This window comes from Hyla sarda, chromosome 5 (assembly GCF_029499605.1).
Source record: "Hyla sarda isolate aHylSar1 chromosome 5, aHylSar1.hap1, whole genome shotgun sequence".
NCBI lineage: Eukaryota > Metazoa > Chordata > Amphibia > Anura > Hylidae > Hyla > Hyla sarda.
This window is the reverse complement of record NC_079193.1, coordinates 167,872,529-167,894,281: the sequence shown is the minus strand read 5'-3', so window position 1 is coordinate 167,894,281 and position 21,753 is coordinate 167,872,529. Positions and strand designations below refer to the sequence as shown.

Below are 21,753 nucleotides of genomic sequence, written 5' to 3'. Positions count from 1 at the left end.
GACTTTAGTGGGAGATCATTTTACAAACTTAAGGACATTAAGGGCTTTTTCAGATGTATTTTTGCAGTTTTATCATTTGTCAAATGTAACTTTTCAGAGAAATTCACAAGTTTGGTGCACATGTCCTCTTGTACTCTCTAAATGAGACCAAGTCTGACCAGCCTTACAAAGGCATCTAGGGCTAATGGGCCAAATGATGTAATGTGAAAGAAGGATTGGTCTGTGTTTTTGATGACACAATTGGTAATTTTTTACACTTTGATGCTTATACTTATTATAAATGAATACAGGCAAAGATACTGGTCAAAAAAACATTTTTTTGCCATAAAAACAAGCAAACAAAGGCATACAGCAAGGTTAACAACCATCTGCCTCCTTGTATATGCCGCCAGCTAGCTGTGTTTTGAAGTAAAGCCTTCCAGAGGTGATCTTGTCATGTGACAAACTTAGCAAGTGCTATGTGACATTTTGATAAATTTGTCAATCATCCATCAAAAAACAAGCAACAAATGCTACAAGTGCTCTAAAAAAAACAAAAGAAAAAAAAATAGATAATTGATAAATTCCCCTCAATGACTTGGTTGTAGACAAGACAAAGGGCCAAGGTGAAGGTATGCCTAGCCATAACAGGAGCTAGAAAATGTACATGTTGTTAGCTGACTCATACTCTCAGCAAGTGGAGGGCTAGTAGATGTTACTTTGGCCAAGACCAGGCCTAGACTTTAGTTTTTCTTATCTTCCCCGCAGAAGCTGAGCTGTTAGATATGTGGCTATGGCAAGAGCCAGGCCTCAACTTGCAGGTTTAGGTCCATCCCTTCTCCCTGGACTAGGTTCTGGGAGGTCGGACTAGGGACTTTTCCTGCAATCATTGGCTAGGAGCATCATGTGACCAAAGCACCATTCAACTATATCCAAAATTTGCCAGTATGTAAAGCCTTCCCACATTGCAAGACCTCAGTATATACTCTCCAGTACCTTATACACATATTATGCATAAAATAAAGGTTTCTCATCAACTACTACCATTTAACAACCTTTTAAAGAGTACCTATCGTGATCTTAACTCTCCCTAAACCCACCCCCCCTGTCCTTGACTCTCACTGACACTATCCCTGTGTTTCATTTCATTCAAAACCCCCTCTTTGTACCTGATTTATTGTCTTCTTGGCTGCTCATTCAACCATCCTAGTGTGAGGGGGGAAGGGGGCATGACCGTGATCACAGCCCTGCCGGCAGCTCTGAGTCTTCTCCTCTCTGTTTATAACGGCATGTGCAGAGAGAAGAAAGATCGGAACTCAGATAGTAAAATGAATGAGGGCATGCAGTAAGGCAGAGTCAGGAGTATGGCCTGCTGTGCTATTAGCACAGTGCTGGCTCCTGCCTGTCTCATTGACAGGCAGGAAGCAACGCTGAGCTTGTCTGTGTCCCGGCTGCAGTCTGAGATTTTGGACTCCAGCATGAGTCTGAAAAAGACCCCTAGTGGGTTTTTTTTTAAAGTGGAAAATTAAATAGAAAGAAGAATATTTTTTTTAATAACATGCAATTGGAAAGTTATTCTGCATACATTAATCTATAATATAGCAAAAGTTTTTTTGATGAAAGGTACCCTTTAAGGATGGCTGGTTGCTGGAACATTTGTATTGGAATACTACAGGTGCATTTTAAAACAATTTATTTCAGGATTGAACTGTAGTAACAAATAAAAAAAAAAGTAAAAACAAAAAGATGCTTACCTACCCCAGATTCTCAGCAGAACTCGCTACAGCTACCATTTCATCTGCTTCCAGTCTTCTGCTCGCTTCTGAAAAGCAACAATATAGATCTGATAGTTCTCTAGACAATTTCCTCTTTGAGGAGTTATTATCTGGGTTATAATCAGGGAAACCCAACTTAAATGGATTGTCTGCATGTTATCTTACCTGCTAATGTTAATTTGGGATCATTATGACTAGTACATTATAACTGTGGAATGACTTTAATGAAATATCTTCTCTGTAATACTGATAGCTTTATGTTTTCCCTCACAGCATGTTGCCAAGGTAAGATGAATTTAGCTTTTATGCTCTTGATGGAATAGTGAAAATACTTGCTATGTAACTATAAAAAAACATGCAGTATAGTATTAGAAAAGCACAATATTACAGTAGTCTGCGTTGTAGCTTTATTATAAAATGAACACGTGTCACCAGTTAGTTTTCTATCTCAGCAGGATGTGTGGTGCATTAAGAGTCATCTACAATATGATTCAAGATAAATAAATAAAAGTCACTGAAGAAGTATGTGTATAATAATAAATAAATCAATGGCCTATAATATGTTTCCCCAAGGACACTATAGTCTTTGTTGTAACATAATGACATTCTATTAGGATAATATTGCATAGTACCTGCAGTTATCATAGTGAACAGTTGGTGTCTTAAACAGTATTATAATGTGTAGAATTTTCAGTTATTGCTAATGCATATTTGTTTCCATTTTGATGGATATTTTAGTTATTAATGAAGTTTTAGTTATTAATGAAGTTAAAGTGTTGTTATCATTTTGGCCAGCGGCAAGATACGGGTGAAACTAAAAGCGATATCCTGTTGCCCGAGACTAGCACTGATACTTACATCATCACACGGACTGCCAGATGTTCCATCCTGGCAGTTTCATTCAAGTCTATAAGACTTCCAGGATGGAACATAAGGCAGTGTGTCTGATACCATGACTATCATCACTAGTTTAGGGGAACGGGATAATGATTTTAGTTTCACCCATATCCTGGCTCAGAAAATTCCCGACATAAATACTATGTGAATTATATTCTTCTTTTGTTGTCATCACAGGGTTTTGTGTATAATGTCATATATATATATATATATATATATATATATATATATATATATATATCTGATATGTTGTGAAGAAACTTGCTGGGGTAGCTCTGATAATGCAAATGGGAAGTTATCATATATAAACAATCTGTATATATGTCAATCCTCCTGAGTAGTGATACTGTTGGCAGCTACCCAACACATATTTTTATGTGAAATGTATGTCAGCTAGCTGTCTGCAATATCCTCACTCTGGAGAAGCAAAAGAGGAAGGAAATCCATTATTTTCTTTACCAAGAAGCTTCACAGATAGTGTACATACAGTATTGGACAAAAGTTTTAGGCAAGTGTGGAAGCAAAAGTTGTTAAGTAAGAATGCTTACAATAATTTACAAAAAAGTTTTAATTGTTTATTTATATCAATTAACAAATTGAAAAGTGAATTATCAGTAAAGAGATCTAAATGTAATCAATATTTGGAATGACTACCCTTTGCCTCCAAAACAGCATTAATTCTTCTAAATATACTAGCACAAACTCAGAGATTCTGTAGCATTATAGTCAGGTGTATGATTAATAAATTATAACAAACAGATAGCAATCATCATTTCCATATGTAGGTTGACACCCAGTCAATAGATTAAACAGAAATTGCTGTGTAAGAAGCTTAAAACTGGGGGAGGAACAGCCAAACTCTGCTATACAAAAGTGAGTGTTACGCCTAGCGCTCCGGGTCCCCGCTCCTCCCCGGAGCGCTCACGGCGTCTTTCTCCCTGCAGCGCCCCGGTCGGTCCCGCTGACCGGGAGCGCTGCACTGTCTTGGCCGTTGGGGATGCGATTCGCACAGCGGGACGCGCCCGCTCGCGAATCGCATCCCAGGTCACTTACCCGTCCCGGTCCCCTGCTGTCATGTGCTGGCGCGCGCGGCTCCGCTCTCTAGGGCGCGCGCGCGCCAGCTCTCTGAGACTTAAAGGGCCAGTGCACCAATGATTGGTGCCTGGCCCAATTAGCTTAATTGGCTTCCACCTGCTCCCTGCCTTTATCTGACCTCCTCCCATGCACTCCCTTGCCGGATCTTGTTGCCTTGTGCCAGTGAAAGCGTTTAGTGTGTCCAAAGCCTGTGTACCTGAACTTCTGCTACCCATCCTGACTACGAACCTTGCCGCCTGCCCCCGACCTTCTGCTACGTCTGACCTTGCTTCTGCCTAGTCCTTCTGTCCCACGCCTTCTCAGCAGTCAGCGAGGTAGAGCCGTTGCTAGTGGATACGACCTGGTTGCTACTGCCGCAGCAAGACCATCCCGCTTTGCGGCGGGCTCTGGTGAAAACCAGTAGCCTCTTAGAACCGGTCCACTAGCACGGTCCACGCCAATCCCTCGCTGACACAGAGGATCCACTACCTGGAAGCCGAATCGTGACAGTAGATCCGGCAATGGATCCCGCTGAGGTGCCGCTGCCAAGTCTCGCTGATCTTCCCACGGTGGTCGCTCAGCAATCGCAGCAGATTGCCCAACAAGGACAGCAGCTGTCGCAGTTGACCGCCATGTTACAGCAACTTCTGCCTCTGCTACAGCAGCAACCATCTCCTCCGCCAGCTCCTGCACCTCCTCCGCAGCGAGTGGCCGCTCCTAACCTCCGCTTGTCCCTGCCGGACAAATTTGATGGGGACTCTGCCGTGGATTTTTGTCTCAGTGTTCCCTGCATATGGAGATGTTGTCGGACTTGTTTCCTTCAGAACGGTCTAAGGTGGCGTTCGTAGTAAGCCTTCTTTCAGGAAAGGCCTTGTCTTGGGCCACACCGCTCTGGGACCGCAATGATCCTGCCACAGCCACAGTCCAGGCCTTCTTCGCTGAACTCCGGAGTGTCTTCGAGGAGCCAGCCCGAGCTTCTTCTGCCGAGACTGCCCTGTTGAACCTGGTCCAGGGTAATTCTTCAGTGGGCGAGTACGCCATCCAATTTCGTACTCTTGCCTCCGAGTTATCATGGAATAACGAGGCTCTCTGCGCGACCTTTAAAAAAGGCCTATCCAGTCGCATCAAGGATGTGCTGGCCGCACGAGAGATTCCTGCCAATCTGCAAGAACTCATCCATCTAGCTACCCGCATTGACATGCGTTTTTCTGAGCGACACCAAGAGCTCCGCCAGGAAAAAGACTTAGATCTCTGGGCACCTCTCCCACAGTATCCGTTGCAATCTACGCCTGGGCCTCCCGCCGAGGAGGCCATGCAAGTGGATAAGTCTCGCCTGACCCAGGAAGAGAGGAATCGCCGTAGGGAAGAAAATCTCTGTCTTTACTGTGCCAGTACCGAGCATTTCTTGGTGGATTGCCCTATCCGTCCTCCACGCCTGGGAAACGCACGCACGCACCCAGCTCACGTGGGTGTGGCGTCTCTTGGTTCCAAGTCTGCTCCTCCACGTCTCACGGTGCCCGTGCGGATTTCTTCTTCAGCCAACTCCTCCCTCTCAGCCGTGGCCTGCTTGGACTCCGGTGCCTCTGGAAATTTTATTTTGGAGTCGTTTGTTAATAAATTCAGCATCCCGGTGACCCGTCTCGTCAAGCCGCTCTACATTTCCGCGGTCAACGGAGCCAGATTGGACTGCACCGTGCGTTACCGCACAGAGCCCCTCCTCATGTCTATTGGACCCCACCTTGAGAGGATTGAGTTCTTCATTCTCCCCAACTGTACCTCTGAGGTCCTCCTCGGTCTGCCTTGGCTCCGGCTTCATTCCCCCACCATTGATTGGACCACCGGGGAGATCAGGAACTGGGACTCTGCCTGCCACAGGAAGTGCCTCTCCCCCCCTCCCAGTCCCGTCAGGCAAGCCTCTGTGCCTCCCCATGGCCCCCGTCCTGGTGTCACACTGCCCCGTGCCAGGCCTCGCCCTCTGCCCTCCCTCCCCATTCCCACTCCTGCTGTACTGCCTGCCGTTGAGGAAACCCTCCATTCTTTCCCGGTGTCCTCATCCCAGGGGAGGCAGTTACCGGACAAAGAGAAGGGGAGACCTAAGGGGGGGGGGGTACTGTTACGCCTAGCGCTCCGGGTCCCCGCTCCTCCCCGGAGCGCTCACGGCGTCTTTCTCCCTGCAGCGCCCCGGTCGGTCCCGCTGACCGGGAGCGCTGCACTGTCTTGGCCGTTGGGGATGCGATTCGCACAGCGGGACGCGCCCGCTCGCGAATCGCATCCCAGGTCACTTACCCGTCCCGGTCCCCTGCTGTCATGTGCTGGCGCGCGCGGCTCCGCTCTCTAGGGCGCGCGCGCGCCAGCTCTCTGAGACTTAAAGGGCCAGTGCACCAATGATTGGTGCCTGGCCCAATTAGCTTAATTGGCTTCCACCTGCTCCCTGCCTTTATCTGACCTCCTCCCATGCACTCCCTTGCCGGATCTTGTTGCCTTGTGCCAGTGAAAGCGTTTAGTGTGTCCAAAGCCTGTGTACCTGAACTTCTGCTACCCATCCTGACTACGAACCTTGCCGCCTGCCCCCGACCTTCTGCTACGTCTGACCTTGCTTCTGCCTAGTCCTTCTGTCCCACGCCTTCTCAGCAGTCAGCGAGGTAGAGCCGTTGCTAGTGGATACGACCTGGTTGCTACTGCCGCAGCAAGACCATCCCGCTTTGCGGCGGGCTCTGGTGAAAACCAGTAGCCTCTTAGAACCGGTCCACTAGCACGGTCCACGCCAATCCCTCGCTGACACAGAGGATCCACTACCTGGAAGCCGAATCGTGACAGTGAGGTTGTGAAAGTCAGTTTCATGCCATACTTCATGGCAAGATTCGGCACAACAACCAGAAACAAGTAGTTATACTGCATCAACAGTGTCATGAGCTTAGAAATGGTAGAAACCAGTGGGACCCAGGTACACCCATCTGTTTTTCAAAGAAGTTTGGCCAAAAGTAGTCTTCGTGGAAAAACTGCAGGCAAAAGCCATACTTTTGACATGGAAACAAAGTCAAGTTACATAGTTACATAGTTAGTACGGTCGAAAAAAGACATATGTCCATCAAGTTCAACCAGGGAATTAAGGGGTAAGGGTGTGGCGCGATATTGGGGAAGGGATGGGATTTTATATTTCTTCATAAGCATTAATGTTATTTTGTTCCATGAATGTATCTAATCCTGTTTTAAAGCTGTTAATTGTTCCTGCTGTGACCAGTTCCTGAGGTAGACCGTTCCATAAATTCACAGTCCTCACGGTAAAGAAGGCGTGTCGCCCCTTGAGACTAAACTTTTTCTTCTCCAGACGGAGGGAGTGCCCCCTCGTCCTTGGGGGGGGTTTAACCTGGAGCAGTTTTTCTCCATATTTTTGTATGGGCCATTAATATACTTATATACGTTTATCATATCCCCCCTTAAACGTCTCTTCTCAAGACTAAACAATTGTAACTCCTTTAATCGCTCCTCATAGCTAAGATGATCCATGCCCCATATTAGTTTAGTCGCGCGTCTCTGCACCCTTTCCAACTCCGCAGTGTCCCTTTTATGGACAGGTGCCCAAAACTGAACAGCATATTCCAGGTGAGGCCGTACCAATGCTTTATAAAGGGGGAGTATTATGTCCCTGTCCCTTGAGTCCATGCCTCTTTTGATACATGACAATATCCTGCCGGCTTTGGAAGCAGCAGCCTGACATTGCATGCTATTCTGTAGTCTGTGATCTACAAGTACACCCAGATCCTTCTCTACCAGTGACTCTGACAGTTTAATCCCCCCTAAGACATACGATGCATGCATGTTATTAGTACCCAGATGCATAACTTTACATTTATCCACATTGAACCTCATTTGCCAAGTGGATGCCCAGACACTTAGTCTATCCAAGTCATCTTGTAACCCATACACATCCTCTATAGACTGTACCGTGCTACAAAGCTTGGTGTCATCTGCAAAGATAGAAACAGAGCTGTTAATACCATCCTCTATATCATTGATAAATAAATTAAACAACAGCGGGCCCAGTACTGAACCTTGGGGTACACCACTAATAACCGGGGACCAATCAGAGTACGAATCATTGACCACCACTCTCTGGGTACGATCCATGAGCCAGTGTTCAATCCAGTTACAAACTAAAATTTCCAAACCCAAAGACCTTAACTTACCTGTCAGACGTCTGTGAGGGACAGTATCAAACGCTTTAGCAAAATCCAGAAACACTATATCCACAGCCATTCCTCTGTCAAGGCTTCTACTCACCTCTTCATAAAAGCAAATTAGATTGGTTTGACAACTTCTATCCTTAGTAAACCCATGCTGGCTATCACTTATAATACTATTATCCCCTATGTATTCCTGTATGTAATCCCTTATAAGTCCTTCAAACAATTTACCCACAATGCACGTTAAACTTACCGGTCTATAGTTTCCTGGGGAAGACCTAGAGCCCTTTTTGAAGATTGGCACCACATTCGCCTTGCGCCAGTCCCTTGGCACAATACCAGACACCAGAGAATCTCTAAATATCATGAACAGGGGTACAGATATTACTGAACTTACCTCTCTAAGAACTCTTGGGTGCAATCCATCTGGCCCTGGAGATTTGCTTACATTTATATCACTTAACTTACCTTGTACCATCTCTACATTAAGCCAGTTCAGTACATTACATGATGTGTTACCAGCACTGACCAAAGTGACTCAACTATGTACTAAAACAGAGCTTAAAGGGGTACTCCGGTGGAAAACTTTTATTTTTTATTTTTTTTAAATCAGCTGGTGCCAGAAAGTTAAACAGATTTTTAAATTACGTCTATTAAAAAAATCTTAATCCTTCCAGTATTTATTAGCTGCTGAATACTACAGAGGAAATTATTTTCTTTTTGGAACACAGTGCTCTCTGCTGACTTCACAAGCACAGGGCTCTCTGCTGACATCTCTGTCCATTTTAGGAACTGCCCAGAGCAGCATATGTTTGCTATGGGGATTTTCTCCTACTCTGGACAGTTCTTAAATTGGACAGAGATGTCAGCAGAGAGCACTGTGCTCGTGATGTTAGCAGAGAGCTCTGTGTTCCAAAAAGAAAAGAATTTCCTCTGCAGTATTCAGCAGCTAATAAGTACTGGAAGGATTAAGATTTTTTTATAGAAGTCATTTACAATTCTGTTTAACTTTCTGGCACCAGTTGATTTAAAAAAAAAAAAAAAGGTTTCCACCGGAGTACCCCTTTAAGTGTGCAGAAAAATGGCAGGACTGATGGGTCTAAATTTTTATTATTTGGCTGTAACAAAAGGCAATTTGTTTGCCAAGGGGCTGAAATAGGGTACAATATTGAGTGTCTGCAGGCGACAGTGAGGCATGATGGAAGTTCCTTGCAGGTTTGGAGCTGCAGTAATGGTGTACTTAAAGGAGTACTCCACTGGAAAACATTTATTTTTTAATCAACTGGTGCCAGAAAGTTAAACAGATTTGTAAATGACTTCCAGTACTTATCAGCTGCTGTATACTACAGAGGAAATTCTTTTCTTTTTTAACTTCCTTTCTGTCAACCACAGTGCTTTCTACTGACACCTCTGTCCATTTTAGGAACTGTCCAGAGTAGTAGTAAATCCCCATAGCTCTGGATAGTTCCAGACATGGACAGGGGTGTCAGCAGAGAGCACTATGGTCAGACAGAAAGGAAATTCAAAAAAGAGAAGAACTTCCTCTGTAGTATACAGCAGCTGAAGGGTTAAGATTTTTAAATAGAAGTTATTTACAAATCTGTTTAACTTTCTGGCACCAGTAAATTAAAAAAAATGTTTTCCAGTGGAGTACCCCTTTAATTCTAAAAAAATACAGGCAGGTACTAATGCGTTATAAACTATAAGGGAGACATCTGATTGACTCCAAACCTATTCTGCAGCAGGACAACAACCCTCGACATACAGCCTATTTTATTAAAGGGGTATCCATGCTTTAGCATTTTTTTAGAGCCCAAAATGCTTTAAAATTTGAAACCAGAAGTTACTCACCTTTCCAATTCTATGCAGATCCTCTATTCAGACTCCTTTCACTGAGCAGTGATGCCCAGCATATGGCCTGTGGCAAGGCCGCTAATTGGTTGTGGAAGTCACATGACGACCGCTCTGAAATAAACACTAGGGTGTCGATGGGAGCCTGAACAGGGGATCCACGCAGGATTGGAGAAGTCAGTAACTGCTACATTTATTAATTTAAAGCATTTGAGGCTCTTTAACCGCTTATGAACCAAGCCTATTTTGACCTTAAAGGAGTACTCTGGGGCAGAGTATTCCTGCTCTGTCCTGTCCAGGCTGCAAAAAAATGAAAATAAACCATCTCTCACCTTCCTGGGTTACCGCGGAGCGCCGCTACAGCTGATCGGTCCTCCGGTCCATCTCCTTCATACTTCTGTGTGAACAAAGCGTCACATGGCGCTCAGCCTATCGCCGGCCGCCGCGATGTTCAGCCTCGGCCCATAATAGGCTGAGCGCCATGTGACGCTTTGTTCACACAGAAGTATGAAGGAGATGGACCGGAGGACCGATCAGCTGTAGCAGCACTCCGCGGGAACCCAGGAAGGTGAGAGATGGTTTACTTTCATTTTTTTTGCAGCCCGGGCAGGACGGAGCAGGAATACTCTGCACCAGAGTACTCCTTTAAGGGCCAGGCCAATTTTCGTTTTTGCATTTTAGTTTTTTCCTCCTTTCCTTCTAAAAATCATACCGCTTTCAATTTTGCACCTACAGACCCATATAAGGGCTTGTTTTTTTGTGCCACCAATTGTACTTTGTAATTAAATCAACCATTTAATAACAAAAATCTACTGTAAAACCCCCCAAAAATTTGGTGGGGGGAAATTGAAAAAAAAACAAAATGCCATTTTGTAACTTTTGGGGGCTTCCGTTTCTACACAGTGCAATTTTCTGTAAAAATGACACCTGATTTTTATTTTGTAGGTCCATTCGGTTACAGGGATACCCAATTTATGTAGGTTTTATTTTATTTTCTACTTAAAAGAAATCCTAACTACATGCACCAAAATTAGTATGTTTAAAATTGTCATCTTCTGACCCCTATGACTTTTTTATTTTTCTGCATATGGGGCTAAATGAGGGTTTATTTTTGTATCGTGGTCTGTAGTTTTTATCGGTACCATTTTTGTTTTGTTGGGACTTTTTGATCGCTTTTTATTCGTTTTTTATGGTATATGAGGTGACCAAAAAATGCACAATTTTGCACTTCGGTATTTGTTTTTACGTGTACGCCATTGACCGTGCTGTTTAGCTAACCTTATTAACATAACTATTTATATAACTTATATTTGATACCTAAAACAACAATAATATACAGTCCTACTAGGTTGAGAATAGGAAAGGAATAAAGGAAAGGATATACGGTAGAATAAGTCAGATGTGGTCTAAAATGTTTTATTGGTTAATAATTATGCTAGTGTCCTCTGCAGGGCCCTTGCATTGGACATAACATAGACAATTTAAATTAAAGCAATAAAAATGGCATTAATAAAAAATCATTAACTAGATTAAATAGCAAACAACTACGGTAGTTCCCCAAAAGGTGAGCAATCACTTATAGTATTATGAAAGTCTCTTTAATGGGTTGCGCTGTAGAAACACACTTTCAAATGTCGCTGTAGTGTGATAACGTTTAAGTCAATATGCAGCGCTGCAAGTACACTTTTTGTATAGTATTGTTGTTTTAGGTAAAATTATTTGACACATAGGGTAGTGTGTAACACAGTATCCTCGGTTGGGATATTTTCTTGATCCATGTTGAGCTCCCACAACCCTTTTTTCCCTTATATTTTATAGTTCGAACATTTACTCACGTGGCAGTACCACATATCATTATTTTTATCTTTTATTACATTATTTTCTTTAAAAAAAAATGGGAAAATGGGGGTGATTTAAACTTTTAATAGGGAAGGGGTTAATTAAATTTTATAAACTTTTATTTTTACACTTTTTTTTTTATAGCCCCCACAGGGGGCTATAACGTGCACTTTTTTGATTGCTTACACTGATCAATTCTATGCCATAGCAGAGCGCATTGATCAGTGTTCTCAGCGCTCTGCTGCTTTCGCCTGCTGAGCAGGCGTGGAGCAGCAGATGGCCAAATGGATGACGAAGAGGCAGATGAGGACCCTCTCATCGTCCAGTAAGCTGATCGGGACATCGCGATTGTGACACGATAGTCCCAATCAGTCCGGCTGAGCTTACGGGATAGTTTTACTTTAATTTTAGACACCACTATCAACTTTGATCGTGGCGTCTAAAAGATTAATGCTGGGCATCTGCATCACCCACCATGTTTAACCCATTCTCCGCTCGTGAGAACCTCGTTAACAGGACTCAGGACCTACAGGTACGCCCTGGGTCCTTAAGTACCAAGACGTCAGGGCGTACCTGGATTGGTTAAAAAGATACTTAAACATAGATAATCCCTTAATAACAACTGTCTTACGCAAAAAGACCTGGAAGTGATGATCTAAACATCATTGATTCTATCTGTGATTATATGAAGAAACAGAAGCATTAAAGAAAGATGTTCTCCGAGATGTTTAGGACAACCTCCTGACGAATTCCTTCAAAAACTGTGTGTAAGTCTACCTTCCTAGAAGAATGGAATGGTCACACCAAATATGAAATTGATTTACATTTTTCTTCTGTTTGTTCACTTTGCATTTTGTTAATTTAAAATAAACTATTTATGCTATTTTTAAAGCATTGTTACTTTGCAGCATTTTGTCACACCTGCCTAAAACTTTTGGACAGTTCTGTAAACAATAACATGACTACAGCTTTCAGAGGTGCCTGTCAAATGGACACCTGCTACAGATGCCATCATTTAAAATCCATCACCTATAGGCCTTTAACAGATACATTTTTTAAGGATTTTGGGGTATGGCTTAGCATGGTCTACTACATTATTCCATACTTCTTTTGTTGCAATTTACTGACAATACTCTCTTTTGGCCTCAATCTGACTATGGATTATTAAGAGGACATTTAGTGTGTACATTGGGTGTACATATTTTCTTTATGTACACATTGAATGTAGAGGCAAAACATCATGTGAATTTGGCCTTACACTAAAATTGTATCAGCACAGACATTTTATACCATTGGGTACATCTATTTAAATTCTAGTTTTTCATATTATTTTTGCTTTAAAGGGGTACTCTGCCCCTAGACATCTTATCCCCTATCCAAAGGAAAGGGGATAAGATGTCTCTGATCGCAGGGGTCCCACTGCTGGGGACCTCCGCAATCTCGCCGCGGAACCCCAGACATCTGGTGCAAGGAGCGAACCTCGCTCCGTGCGGGATGACTGGCGATGCGGAGGCTAGTGACGTCACGGCCATGCCCCCTCAATGCAAATCTATGGGAGGGGGTGTGACAGCCATCACGCTCCCTCCCATAGACTTGCATTGAGGTAGCGTGGCCGTGATGTCACGGGCAGGGTGTGATCATGACGTCACAAGACGCCGGCACTACACCCAACGCTCTAAACAAATGCCGGGTGCAGCAGGAAGATCGCGGGGGTACCCAGCGGTGGGACCCTTGTGATCAGACATCTTATCCTATTGTTTGGATAGGGGATAAGATGTCTAGGGGGGGGGGAGTACCGCTTTAATCAAACTGAGGTCCATTTCTGGAGAGAGAAAATAAAATTCTTGAAGATGTTTTCATGTTTTTCTTATTTTTTAAGTGAAGAAAGTAGTAGTAGTAATGCCAGTATGAATGGACATTTATCAAGACCCTACCTTTGTGTTCCTAGGACATAAGACCTGCCCTGTGTATCCAACTGAATTGGTGTTTGCATTGGATATGTCCAGTGATGTCAAACCTGCAATGTTCAAACGAATTATTAATATTGTCACACACATTCTGACAAATGTAACCATTAGAGGAAGTAATTGTCCTATTGGGGCAAGAGTGGCTGTGATGTCCTATAGTAAACATACAAATTACCTGGTGAGGTTTTCTGACTTCCAGAATAAAGAAAAACTACTTAATGCACTGAAGAACATATCTCTGGAAAGTTCTAAAGGTCGTGACCTTGGAGCTTGCATGAAATTTGTAGTCAGAAACGTCTTCAAGAGATCCCTGCATGGAAATACTGTAAGAAGAATAGCAGTGTTCTTCAGCAATGGTCGCACTGATGACCCCGCTTCAGTCAGCACAGCCGCAATGGAATACAACGCTCTTGGCATCATACCTGCAGTTATTGCTTTCTCTCCATCTCCTGCCATCAAACGGGCCTTTTCAGTAAGAATTCAAAATGTTTCTATTGTAGAGTTCAGTCTGTAAGATCCATGTATTATTTTATTATACCCATCAATTGCAGAATTATAATTCTAGTAAAGTAAGAAATATTAGGTAATTATTTCTCATGTCAGAACACATGATCACTTTGGGATGAGTTTTCACTTAGTTTAGCCACTTCACTACTGCTGGAGCGCAATTTAATAAAATGTATGATGTCGAGTAACAGGGCTATGCTATGGGAAAAGGGGGTGATATTAACTTAGGTGGGCATGATAAATAGCATTGATCAGTTAGATCAGCACTCTACTAGTAGAGCATGCTTAAGGCAGACTCAATTTACTCAAGTAGATCAATCCAGAACAGGGATATATTCAGGGGTCAAGTCCTGGAAAAAAAAGTGAAGGAACTCATCCAAGATTTCCACTCAAGGGCTGGTCCTTCAGGAGGACTCCTGCTAATGGGAACGGTGTTCCTGCTGGGGGGGGGGGGTGCAGGAACTCAGTTCCCATGCGTTCCTGCTGGACTTGAGCCATGTATATACTGCTGAGAATACTTAACTCTATTTAAAAGTATTCAATACAAAGTAAAAATCCCCAATACATAGTATTTATTTTCCCACATAATCACCCCTTAATGGCCAAAAATTTGATGTTTATAGCTGGTCATCCAGGGTTACGACTTTCTGGCCGCACATGCTCAGTTGCAGCTCTAGGAGTTATAGGAGGGTGAGCGGTTTGTCTATGAAACAGCAGATGATAGGAGTAAGAAACCATTGTGAGAGGCTGGACAATGAGGGCGCACATTGTGAACCACACAATTGTTTAGAGAGTTGCCGTGTAGTGGCCAGGGAAAAACAGGTGGATGACAGCCTAGAGCAGATGTCAGTACTGCATGATGGGAATTGTAGTCTTCTACTCACATGGGCTGCTGCTGAAGTCATGTCTCTTGTTGCTGCATTGAGGATCGCAGAGAGCAATGGTGTGACAAGTATACACGTATACGACGTAGGATTATTGTTATACTGCTGCTTTGTGAGTAATGTTCCTGCAGCCTTTTTTACGTTTTTATCTGAATTCCAGAATACGCCTTAAATTCTTTAAATATTTCTTTCTAACTCAGTGAGAGCCCATAGCTTGTTATGGTAGTGATAAGCATTGTGGTGTCTTTTCTACACGATACACTGTACAATAACCTGGAGTTTAATTATGGTAATTCTCTTACTACATTATAATGATCCTGTCCAAGATCATCAGTAACAGTGAATGTAAATCAGACTGTGCTTACTGTACTGGATTATTGGAAATGAGCTGTACAATGGTGGTCACACAGATTTCATTCATGTTTCCCCAGATCGATGACTCAGGGACATTTCAGTTGATTGAAATTTTGGCAAATGATTTCAAACCAAAAGTGCAAACCTTCCTTACATGCACCCTTTGTTATGGTAAGTGCAAAGGTCCAGCCGAATGAATGTAACTTATTCATAGAAAAAGAAGATGCGATGCTCCAGAACAGATTAACACAATTCAGAGATATTTAGGGTTAAGTCACACATACAGTATCCTGCACATTTGATGCCCAGGATTTGAAGCTGCAGATTTCAGTGTAAACTAAATGTGTGAACACAGCATCAAATCTGTAGCTTCAAATTGTAGCACCTAGAGTACACATATTCCTGAATCTTTTCCAGACTTTTCCCCAAAAAAGTTTCAGCACAGTTCTTAAAGGAGTACTCCGGCAAAAAACATCTTATCCTCTATCCGAAGGATCGCAAGGGTCCTTCGGATAGCAGATAAGATATTTTTCGCCGGAGTACCCCTTTAAAGTATACATAACTTTTAGCAAACGTCTGACATGTCAAAGTATTATGTCAGAAGTTGCGATCCGTAAAGGCCTCATGACCTGAACCCCCAATGATCACAACTTCTAAAATTATGGAAGTTCGATACACTAAATACTCTTTCTAAATGTTTATGTTCTGTTTTGTTTTTGATTTCAGATAGATGTAAACCGGATACAACGTGTGTGGAAAGTAATTCTTCACCTAAAAAGGAACCTATGGATGTAGGTTTTCTCCTGGATAGCTCTTACAATATGAACCTTAATGAGTATAAAGCAGCTAGAAGTCTCATCAGTACAGTCATTGATGGGCTTGATATTCCTAACACTGGTGCTCGAGTGGCCATGGTCAGTAGTGCGCCCCCTGGCTTTAGCCCAGAAAATTTAGGGAAGCCTCACCTTGAGTTTGATTTCTCAACATATAGCAAGGCAAAAATTATAAAGAGACACCTTGAAGAAAACACCCATCGTCTAAGAGATGCCCCTGCCTTTGGGCTTTCATTGAAATGGATGCTTGAAAACATCATGTCTAAAACATCAGACCTAAAGAACAATAAGGCCATTATCATGATATTATCTGGAGAGACAAGTCACTGGGATAAACAAACTTTAAGAGAAGCTTCTTTGCAAGCCAAGTGTCAAGGTTTTGCTCTGTTTGTACTTTTTATCGGTAAAACATATAATAATACTGAGTTGATCGAACTTGCAAGCAGTCCCACCGAACATCATCTGCTCCAGCTTGGCCAAGGTTCCAAACCAAACTTTGGATATGCCACCAGATTCACCCGGGCATTTCTCAACTCTGTTACATGTGAGTTTATGTTATCATAGTGAAAACTTCACAAATGCATCTTCAAGTACATTCAAGTATTGGCAAGAAAGTGTAGTACAACTACAAGTGTAGTATTTTTTGTCAATTTGAAATCTTAAATGCAATAAGGAAGATTGAAAAAAAACTGTCTAATATTTAGACATAGTAAATTTAGACAAGACAGTCTAAGAATGCATCAGCGTTGTCCCAGGCTATGGTAAGCATATGTTTTGTGGACTTACTTTTACTCCAAAAATGAACACCAATGTTTGGTGCAGTTTTGGTGCTGATGCCACATCTAAACCATTCCCAATTCCCTTTCTATGAAGCCATACTTCTTTATCAGTTGACAGGTAAACGTGTCTGCAACACATTAAAATGTAGTGCAAGTTATGTAAGCCAGTTTTTTTGTGTAGACAATTGTATACATTTAGGCGAGTTACCTACTAAAGGGGTACTCCGGTGGAAAACTTTTTTTTTGTAAATCAACTGGTGCCAGAAAGTTAAACAGATTTGTAAATTACTTCTATTAAAAATCCTTCCAGGACTTATTAGCTGCTGAATACTACAGAGGAAATTATTTTCTTTTTTTAACACAGCGCTCTCTGCTGACATCACGAGCACAGTGCTCTCTGCTGACATCTCAGTCCATTTTAGGAACTGTCCAGAGCAGCATATGTTTGCTATGGGGATTTTATCCTACTCTGGTCAGTTCTTAAAATGGACAGAAAATGTCAGCAGAGAGCACTGTGGTCATGATGTCAGCAGAGAGTTCTGTGCTCCAAAAAGAAAATAATTTCTTCTGTAGTATTCAGCAGCTAGTAAGTACTGGAAGTATTAAGATTAAATAGAAGTAATTTACAAATCTGTTTAACTTTCTGGCGACAGTTGATTTAACAAAAAAAAAAAAAAAAAAAAAAGGTTTCCACTTGAGTACCCCTTTTCTTGTGTTAGAATGCTTACAGGGCAAACCTCCATAGCCATTCTGTGTGTTTCTGGGACTTGAGATGTGATGTCACGCCACGTCCCTCCATTCATGTCAATGGAAGGGGGCGTGACGGCCGTCACGACCCCTCCCATACACATAAATGGAGGGGACATGGTGTGACATCATGAGGTTGCGTGTCGTGACGGCTTGTTTCCAGTCCCGGAGACAGAAGTTTTTGAGACTGGAGCAGCAGCCCGGCATAGAATGCGGGTGCTGCACAGAGATTGCAGGGCGTCCCAACAGCGGGCCCCCTACGATCAGACATCTTATCCCCTATCCTTTGGTGCTATAAATCTGTAGCAAAATCCATGTATAACATATCTGAATTGTGCTGTAGAGTCACCAAAAATTTACATTGATCGGACCTTGTAGTTACATTCTGTATACAAGTATACCATTATATACTTATACCAAGTTTCATTTCGGTATCTTAACAGTATCAATAAACAAATATCCACCTCCAGAGCTGAAATCTAAATGCTCCAGTTTTAGTAACAGAAAGAAAAGATTGACGTAAGTATGCATTTCTTAACTAAACTTGAAAAACATTATCATATGGTTGGAATGCTGGGTAAAACAAGTATGTCCAATAGAAGGGTATAGAAAATTATTATTACAGTCTTTTAGCTGTAAGTGTGGTGCTTCTGTTTAGTGCCTAACCTGTTATTTTAGGCACGTTTTTCACCTGGCTTTTGCTAAATGTACACGGTCCCTCTCAACGCCTGCTCAGCAAACAAGCTTTTCTGGGAACCCACGTCTGCATCCCATTTGTTTCACAACATGCAATCTCAAAAACACACTGAAACAAATAATATAAAAATAATAATATTTTCAGTAAATAGTGGCAACATATTTTGCAGTGCTGTATATAGGTTGTCATCACTCAAATTGGTCCCTGTTCCCTGGCTTATCATCTAAACTACATTAAACGGGTACTCCACTGGCCAGCATTCGGAAGTAAATGTTCCGACTGCTGTTTTTGAGCTGGGGGGGGATCGGTAACGCCCCTCATGATGTCATGGTCACGCCCCCGCAATGCAAGTCAATGGGAGGGACCGTCACGCCCCCTCCCATAGACTTGCATTGAGGGGGCGTGGCCGTCCCCGGCATCTCGAAAACAGCGTTCGGAACATTTATATTTGACCGCTCGCCAGTGGAGTTCCCCTTTAATCTCTCAGTATGTTTTTGAGTTTGGAAGGTAAACCCATGCAAACACATAGAGAATATACAAACTCCTTGCAGATGCTGTCCGTGGTGGGGTTTGAACCTAGGGCCCCAGCTCTTCAAACTCTGAAAACCTCTAAGCCACATTGCTACCCAAACTGGAGTTACCTTTTTATACAATATTATTCAGATTTTGTTTGTGTACTATATTACATGGCTTTGATGTCCAGGGCTCTTAATACATGTAGTTCATTAGAAGAGTAATTGAGGCTGACATTTGGCTGTATTTGGTGGATTTTATGATAGTGTCTGATGACACAGGGGCTGATATGGGAATTTCTGTCAGTTGCTTCTTTCCACAAAGGAGATTGATCCAAACCTGTGCAGAGACAGAGTAGAGCAGTTGCCCATACCAACCAATCAAATCGCCTCTTTTATATTTAATTTATTATTTTATTAATTTTTATATATTAAAGCAGCAATCTCCTCTTTTCCTCTGAACAGGCCTTTATACATCTCCCCCACTATACCTACAAAGCAAACTGGCATTTCCAGACTTTTTTTCAATGCTATGACTTTGTTCTTTTAACCTCTTCCTGACCCATGACATACATGTATGTCATGACCGGGAAGTTTTCCCGACCTATGACGCATATGTAAGTCATGCATATACTGGCCGCTACTCACAGCATCCCGCCGCGCCTGGTAAGATGGTGGCTATCACTGATAGCCAGCCTTCTTGCCTCGGGACCTAGGGGGGTTTTGTCCCCCCTCCCTCACAGTGATCGCTCCTATAAGCTAGTCAAATCTGACTAGCTGATGGCAGCATTTCGCACAGAAAAATCCTGAGCAGCGCAGTGTGTGTCCCGATCACGGGGATCAGGACACACACATTGCTCTGCTAGGAGTCCCCCTTCCCCCGGTGTCCCTTACCCGTTCCGAGCTGCCGACGCTGTGCCCGCCGTCATGCTTTAGTTTCACTTTTTTCTTTTGTAAAGGAGCTGTTTTGTTGTACAACAGCTCCCCCTAGTGTCTTAAACCTGTTACTGCATGTTTTGTGCATATATACACACGTGTATATATACATGTGTCTATATATATATATATATATATATATATATATATATACACACACACAGTGGGGATCAAAAGTTTGGGCACCCCAGGTAAAAATTTGTATTAATGTGCATTAAGAAGCCAAGGAAAGATGGAAAAATCTTCAAAAGGCATCAAATTACAGATTAGACATTCTTATAATATGTCAACAAAAGTTAGATTTGATTTCCATCATTACACTTTCAAAATAACAGAAAACAAAAAAATGGCATCTGCAAACGTTTGGGCACCCTGCAGAATTTATAGCATGCACTGCCCCCTTTGCAAAGCTGAGACCTGCCAGTGTCACGGATTGTTCTCAATCATCATCTGGGAAGACCAGGTGATGTCAATCTCAAAGGTTTGAAATGCCCAGACTCATCTGACCTTGCCCCAACAATCAGCACCATGGGTTCTTCTAAGCAGTTGTCTAGAAATCTGAAACTGAAAATAGTTGAAGCTCACAAATCTGGAGAAGGCTATAAGAAGATGGCAAAACGTTTTCAGATGTCAATATCCTCTGTTCAGAATGTAATTAAGAAATGGCAGTCATCAGGAACAGTGGAAGTTAAAGCAAGATCTGGAAGACCAAGAAAAATATCAGACAGAACAGCTTGCAGGATTGTGAGAAAAACTATTTAAAACCCACGTTTGACTGCACAATTCCTCCGGAAAAATCTGGCAGACACTGGAGTTGTGGTACACTATTCCACTATAAAGAGATACTTGTACAAATATGGTCTTCATGGAAGAGTCATCAGAAGAAAACCTCTTCTACGTCCTCACCACAAAAATCAGCATTTGAGCTTTGCAAATGAACATATATAGACAAGCCTGATGCATTTTGGAAACAAGTTCTGTGGACCGATGAGGTTAAAATTTAACTTTTTGGCTGGAATGAGCAAAGGTACGTTTGGAGAAGAAGGGGAACAGAATTTAATGAAAAGAACCTGTGTCCAACTGTTAAGCATGGGGGTGGATCAATCATGCTTTGGGGTTGTATTGCAGCCAGTGGCACAGGGAACATCTCACGAGTAGAAGGAAAAATTGATTCAATACATTTTCAGCAAATTTTGGATGCTGACTTGATGTCATCTGTGAATAAGCAGAAGTTAAAGAGAGGATGGCTTCTACAAATGGATAATGATCCTAAACACACCTTGAAATCCACGGGGGATTACATCAAGAGGCATAAACTGAAGGTTTTACCATGGCCTTCACAATCTCCTGACCTCAACATAATTGAAAATCTATGGATTGACCTTAAAAGAGCAGTGCGTGACAGACAGCCCAGAAATCTCAAAGAACTGGAAGACTTTTGTAAGGAAGAATGGGCAAAGATACCTCAAACAAGAATTGAAAGACTCTTGGCTTGCTACAAAAAGTGTTTACAAGCTGTGATACTTGCCAAAGGGGGCAGTACAAGATATTAACTCTGCAGGTTGCCCAAACTTTTGCAGATGCCATTTTTTTGTTTTCTGTTATTTTGAAAGCGTAAATGATGGAAATAAAATCTAACTTTTGTTGACATATTATAAGAATGTCTAATCTGTAATTTCATGCCTTTTGGAGATTTTTCCATCTTTCCTTGGCTTCTTTATGCACATTAATAAAATGTTTTACCTGGGGTGCCCAAACTTTTGATCCCCACTGTGTGTGTGTGTGTATATATATATATATATATCTTAGCGATGTCCCAATACCATTTTTTTTAAGACCGAGTACGAGTACCGATACTTTAATTCTAGTACTCGCTGATACCAATTACGAGTACTTTTATTTTAAAAGGGAATCTGACACCAGGGTGACGCGGTTTTT

At 42.4% G+C, this 21,753-nt stretch overlaps 1 protein-coding gene across 1 annotated transcript in view; it reads left to right on the top strand.

Annotated features, from left to right (window-relative positions):
* Positions 1–21,753, top strand: part of LOC130273600 (collagen alpha-6(VI) chain-like) — a 199,983-nt gene that overhangs the window by 166,525 nt on the left and 11,705 nt on the right. The window contains exons 32-36 of the mRNA XM_056520674.1: positions 2,028–2,039; positions 13,548–14,038; positions 15,389–15,482; positions 16,038–16,688; positions 18,114–18,189. Of these exons, the coding sequence (XP_056376649.1) occupies positions 2,028–2,039; positions 13,548–14,038; positions 15,389–15,482; positions 16,038–16,688; positions 18,114–18,189 (1,324 nt within the window). The remainder of the gene's footprint in view (positions 1–2,027; positions 2,040–13,547; positions 14,039–15,388; positions 15,483–16,037; positions 16,689–18,113; positions 18,190–21,753) is intronic.